This window comes from Tupaia chinensis, unplaced genomic scaffold, assembly GCF_000334495.1.
Source record: "Tupaia chinensis unplaced genomic scaffold, TupChi_1.0 Scaffold000604_1, whole genome shotgun sequence".
In the NCBI taxonomy this organism is placed as follows: domain Eukaryota; kingdom Metazoa; phylum Chordata; class Mammalia; order Scandentia; family Tupaiidae; genus Tupaia; species Tupaia belangeri.
Window position 1 is genome coordinate 2,626,498 of NW_006160122.1, and position 6,572 is coordinate 2,633,069.

The window sequence follows — 6,572 nt, forward strand, 5'->3', positions numbered from 1 at the left end:
CGTAGGAATTATGCCATGGCATCTCCTCCTTGCTCTCTGAATCCACCCCTCTGCAGCTGTAGAGCAGATTCAGTTCAGTACAGTGCAGCGAGTCAGCCATCAATTAAAATCCATCTTCCTTTCTGCTCATTCTTGCTTCTAAACACTGTCCAATAGTCCTTTCTGCAGCAGTGGGAATACTCTTTATCTGCACCATCCAATAAAGAAGCCACTAGCCACACATAGCTATCGAATACATGCAATCTGGTTACAAATCCGATCGACTGAATTTTAAATTGCATTTACTTTTAATAAAAATCCAAAGAGCTATGTGTGCCTACTGGCTTCCTTATTAGACAACCCAGATGCCGAAGGCTCCCAGTGTTACTAATAACAGTGCAGCGTAGATTGAATTTATCAACTGCAAACTATGCCTAGCAAATGGTTCCTCTCTAACTCAGAGATGTCAAATGCCAGGAAATATTGTTTGCTTTTTTTTTTCACTATAATTTTTGCTACTAGGCAGCCCAAGCAAATCTTGCTGTTTCTGGTCATCTGAACCAAGTTTCTAGTACGAAAAAGTCTTTCTCTTTAGATTATAACTTCTTAGCCATCAGCCTTAATCATTCAAGCCAGCCAGGTAGCATGGTAGTTAAGGTGGCTGGATCCCACGTGGCTGATGGCGTGGTTGTGAGTCCCAAACCCAGCAACTTGAAAAACACGCTGGGTATGTGTGTATGCGTGTCCAAAACCCCAAAGGAGAGTGGAGAAGAAGGGATCGCCACGTGGTCATACCCCAGGAGGTGACTTCTCACTTTTCCTCTCTCTTTCTCTCTCTCTCGCTGTTCCCCTGTGAGCACACTCACCCTATAGCAAAGTAAAATAAGTAAATAATAATCAGTGGGTTATGTTAATAATCATAGTTCAATTTCATGGTTAAATAAATGATGTGCCTAATATACTGTTCTCGACAATTACATTGTACTTTGGTCATGAAAGTTCCCATGAGAGCTAATGACCTCGTGGTTTGGCCACAGCAAATGAATACTTACATCCTGGACATCTTTGGCAACTAATAGCTACTTTTCAGATTAAATGCAAATAATTCATCAAGGAAATTTGTGTGTGTGCATACACACACACACATATATATAAACTATATGTTATGTATTGTGTAAATCACATATTGTGTGTAATATATAAAGTATTAACAAACTTGAAAATTACCCAACCTCTGCAGTCAGAGAAATGCAAATTTAAATGAAGTATTGTTTTTAAACTATTAAAACACAAAAATTTCAAGATTTATAATACCTTCTTTTGGCAAAGTAGGGCAAAGGTGTTATTCTCACATACTGTAAGTAAGAATATAAATGGAGGGACCAGCAGATGGCATAATGGTTATGTCACTGGACTCCCACTGGCCGCCTATGGTTCGAGTCCTGAACCCAGAGGCTTGAAGCTCACACCAAGCATGTGTGCAGGCCTGCTCAAAATCCTGAAAGGATGGAGAAGGGTTGCAGTGTGGCCATCCCTCTGAGGGGATGACTTCTCACTTTCTGTCTATCTCACACACCCTATAGCAAAAATCTCTCAAAAAAAAAAAAAATCCCAAATCAGTTTTTCTCAAAATGCTAAGATACTAACTTTTCTCACTGTATCTAATGAATGTGCTCCTTTCAGAATATTACATCTAGATAGTTATTCAATAAGTAAAATAAGTAAAATATATTGATAATGCAAGAAGAGAGATTGTATTTCCTTCGTTCAGTTAGCCTAAAACAGTATATTATTTCAAACAGAACGATAGGGGATCAGCAGTCGGTGTAATGGCTGTGTTGCTGGACTCCCATATAACTGACTGCGGTTCGCGTCCCGGACCCGTTGGCTTAAACTCACACCGGGCACATGTGCATGTGTGCCCAAGATCCCAAGAGGAGAATGGAGGAGAAGGGATTGCGGCGTGGCCATCCCCTCTGGGGGGTGATTTCTCGCTTTCTGTCTCTGTCTCTCTGTCTTTCTGATGAGCACAAGTGCCCTATAGCAAAAACCTCTCCAAAAAAGAAAACAGACGATCAACAGTCTCAGGATTTTACACAGAAAAAAGGATAAAGGCTTCTCAGCTTTCAAATATGACATTTCACCTGTTTACATAAACCTACCCAGTTCTAGGAGAGCCACTGTCCGTGAAAAGGATGGGAATCTTACCACAGAGGAGAATCCAGAGTCTGGGTACACAGTGTGGCCCAGAAAGCCAGGCCCCAGTTCCTTGAGATCTTAGACCCACTGTTAGAATCTTAAACTAGCAGTGCAGAAAATTCTCAGTCTTCCTCTGTCAGGTATTTCTACTGTTCATGGTTTAACTACCGACATTTTCTTATACTCCTATGACGCTATAAGTTTCAGTATTTGGGGACTCTAGCCAGTGGGGGAGACTGTGGGCTCTAAATGATCTGTATTTAAATTCTGCCTCCCTCAGACAAGCACTTGATTTCTTTTTAAGAATTATTTTTTATGTAATTTTTTATCATTATCATTATTGTTTTTAATTTGACCAGAGAGAGAGAGAGAGAGAGGGAGGGAAAACGTGCCTCCAAGGCGCTGGGTCCAGGATGTAACCACGGTTGGCCATGTGGGAGTCCAGTGCCTTAACCACCATGCCACCTGCTGGCCCCAAGCACTTGATATTTAAAAAGAGCTTCACATCTTCATTTCTAAGATACAGAGTACTACCTACCTTTCTGGGTTGTCTAAAAGAGTAGCAGGTAAGTACAAAAAGTACTTCAAATAATAGTGATCTATGTACTGGAGTGTTTCCCTTTTGAAAACCACTTACCAACCTAGACATGGTAGTACCGGTGGGAAGGTGCTACTGTGTGGTGGCTGAGGCCTCATGCGAGCCCAAGGTTCAAATCCTAGCCCAATCATAGCAGGCTTGGCTCAGTGGCACACACATCCGGTCCTAGCTAACTGGGAAACTGCAGAGTGAGACCCTGTCTAAAATACTTCTCACTCTCGCCACCTTTTCCTCCCTCTCCGTCTTCCCTCACTCTCTCCCATTTAAAAAAATTTTTTAAAGATTGTCAAGAGCCTGACACAAGTATGAAAAGTTTTTATTATCAGAATAGTATAGTACTTGTGGAACAAGCAATCTTCAAAATATATCATCCAAGGAGAAAAAGCGTCTTTTATGGGATACATATTTGCATACCGTGTGCCTGGAAAAGCCCTAGCCCCTGGTTTTATTACCCTTCTCTTTTTCTCTTCCTCTTCCATCCCTTTGCATTCAGAAGCCCCTTCCTTCCATCCTAAGGTCTTTTCGTAAGCAGTCCTTATGAGTATGCATGTTGTTCTGTCCTCTGGATTAAACTCTAAACATTTGCCGAGACTCCTCTGTTTCTTCAGAGAGTTCCATTCGCTGCCCCAGATGGCACTTTTTATTAGTTGATTTCTATTAGGGGCAGGTCAGTTTGCTGGGGATAGGAAAATGTTAAAAAACACAGCAAATAAGACACAAGCTAAATAAGCTGCAATTGCTATCCAGAACCTGGGGTCTTTCAGCAGTGCCTGGTCAAAGCAGCTGAACACGGTGTAACCAATGGACATTCCAGCAAATCCACCTGCGATGTGAGCAGCGAAAGACACCTTTGGAGGAAAGTGCAGTGGAGTGGAAGTGAGTAAAGAAAATGCAAATTGTATATTTCATTTGTCTCTCTCTTATTGAAACATAAATGCTATTCCATTCAAACAAGGGTCTTAAAAGTCTGGAGAACTGGGGAGCAGCAGGTGGTATGGTTAAGGTGCTGAACTCCTGCATGGATGACCGTGGTTCGAGTCTCAGACCTGGTGGTTTGCTTTCTCATTTTCTCTCTTTCTCTCTGACTCTCTCTCTTGTAAGTGCATATGCCCTGTAGCAAATTAAAAGTAATAATAATCATCATAAATAAAATTAAATAATTATCTTTATTTAAAAAAAAATGTCTGGAGAACTGGGACCAGCAGATGGAGTAATGGTTACATTGCTGACCTCCCATGTAGTTGACCTCTGTTTAAGTCCCAGACCCGGTGGCTTAAAACTCATGCTGGATGCATGGCGTGTGTGCCCAAAATCCCGAGAGGAGAATGGAGAAGGGATTGCGGTGTGGCTGTCCCCCCTGGGGGGTTTCTCACTTTCTGTCTGTCTGTCTGTCTGTCTCTCTCTCTCTCTCTCTCTCTCTCTCTTTCTCTCTGGTGAGCACAAGCACCCTATAGCAAAATACGTATGTTAAAAAAAGTCTGGAAACTAGGGAATAAGATTGAAGAGACACAAAACCGCATGTGTACAGAGAGGTGATACCCTAAAACGTGAAAGCTAAAATACCGTTGGCACCCACTCTCTTAAGTACACAAGACACAGCCATTGTTTCTCATTCTTCTCAGTCATCACTGCATTTAGGTTAGTGTTCTGTAATACCAAAGAGGGATCGCTATAGACCCCTCACAGAGTTAAAGCATCAGTAATAACATGCACAGAGATACTTAAACAAAAACTCCCAAATTCAAAGACGAACCCCAGCAAAACTAGAAATCTGTCAGTTTTTCCTACCGACCCAACTTATCATGCTATTTTTGAATCTGGTTTTCATTCTCTGTGGCAGGGAAATACCATCTCTCCTATTCTGGAACGGCTTACCAGTATAGTAGGTGTAGCAAAGTCAAGTCCAGAGGTCAGGGCTATGAGTGTTAAGTGACAAGGACAATCCAAAATATCTGATTTCCTTAGGCATCTTCTTAGCTTCCAAATGGAAACTTGACTGCCCTAAGTCACAGTTATAACCCCTATTTGAAGACACTTTTTTGATGAATAATTTTTTTTTTTTTTTTTTTTTTTACAAAATAAAGGGGCCGGCAGGTGGCACAGTGGTTGGGGCGTTGGACTCCCACATGGCCGACCATGGTTCGAGTCCCAGACCTGGCAACTTGCTTTCTCTCTTTGGTCAAATTGAAGAAGAAGAAGAAATGAATAAAATTAAATAATTATTTTTAAAATATAATAAGTGGAAGTGGGGCCAGCAGGTGGCCTGGAGGTTAAGGCACTGGATTCTCACATGGCTGACCTCATTTGAGTTCAAGATTCAGCAGCTTTCTTTCTCACTTTCCCTCTCTCTCTGGTCAAATTTTTAAAAATAATAACAAATAATAATAGTTGTTATTATTAAAATAAACTAAACTCACCGGAGAGCCATTTGCAGGAACAAAGAACCTTCTGTAGAGAGCAAATCCCATGTCCGATGCAACTAGAAGGAAAAACATCCTGATGAAGCCCCAGGATCTCCACAACAGTGTGCCAGATGTTGCAGCCCCCCTCTAATAATAATAACAGCAACAACAGCAGCAGCAAACATCATTGAGACTTACTCCAGACCCAGTGCCCAACACCTGTTAACTCATTAATCCAGCAACTTTACAAAGTCAGTGCCGCCTTCCCATTCGTTCACCCAGCAAGGACATGTTGATTACCTCCTATGGGTCAGGCACTGTTCTAGGCAATGAATGCAGTGAGCAGTCAGCCAGCCCTGCCTCTAGCTGATGGGCTAGTGAGAGAAGGCAAAACAGAGTACGTTAAGTGCTGTGGAGAAAACACAGCTGCAAAAAAGAATTAGGAATGCTAAGAATGGGGTGTGGGTCTTTAAGTTGGCCTTGTCAGAGAGTGTGTGCACTAAAGGGAGGTGGGGAGGAAGGGAGCACCCCCCCCATGGGGAGTGGTCACACCATAACCCCCTTCTTCACTTCTCCTTTCAGAATTTTTGGCACGCACACACACGTGCCCAGTTTGACTCACAGTTGGCCATGTGAGACCCAGCTGCCTTCACCACCACCATGCCACCAGCTGGCCCAAGGATGTGACTTTTAGTAACAAGGTCAGGAAGGATCTCTGAGAATATGACATTGGAGGGAGGGAAGGGAACAAGCCACGCTGATATCTGAGGTGAGGGTCTCCAGGCCGAGGGAGGGACAAGTGCAGAATCCCTAAGGCAGGCAGGTATACCAAAATGGTTTGATGTGGCTGGATCAGTGGTTTGTGAAGTATGGCTCTCCTCAAGACCAGCATCAGTATCACCTGGGGATTTATTAAGATCTCTGGTCCACCCCAGATCAATGAACCAGAAACTCTGAGGTAGGGCTCAACTTCTGTGTTAAGACCTACGAGTGATTCTGGACTACAGTGAGGAATGAAATGGTACCTGATGAGATCAGACAGAGCAGGGGGCAAATCAGCTGGAGCCCTAATAACTATCGTAGACTTTGAGTGATAGGAAGCCTTTCAAAGCTTTTGAGCTCAGAAGTGACACAAAATGATGTTTCTTTTGTTTTGTTTTAAGAATTATTTCATTTTATTTGCTGTTATTATTTTTTTTGAGAGATTTTCACTGTAGGGCGCGTGCGCTCACCAGACAGACAGAGAGAGACATAGAGACAGAAAGCGAGAAATCACCCCCCAGGGGGGATGGTCACGCCGCAATCCCTTCTCCTCCATTCTCCTCTTGGGATCTTGGGCACACACGCACACGCGCCCGGCGTGAGTTTTAAGCCACCGGGTCCAGGACACGAAC

At 42.9% G+C, this 6,572-nt stretch overlaps 1 protein-coding gene across 1 annotated transcript in view; it reads right to left on the bottom strand.

Annotated features, from left to right (window-relative positions):
- Nucleotides 1-3,126: 3,126 nt before the first annotated feature.
- Nucleotides 3,127-6,572, bottom strand: part of RHBDL2 (rhomboid like 2) — a 59,146-nt gene continuing 55,700 nt past the window's right edge. Inside the window, exons 7-8 of the mRNA XM_027775767.1 lie at nt 5,194-5,255; nt 3,127-3,624 (exon numbers count right to left, since the gene is read on the bottom strand). Of these exons, the coding sequence (XP_027631568.1) occupies nt 3,445-3,624; nt 5,194-5,255 (242 nt within the window). The 3' untranslated portion in view covers nt 3,127-3,444. The remainder of the gene's footprint in view (nt 3,625-5,193; nt 5,256-6,572) is intronic.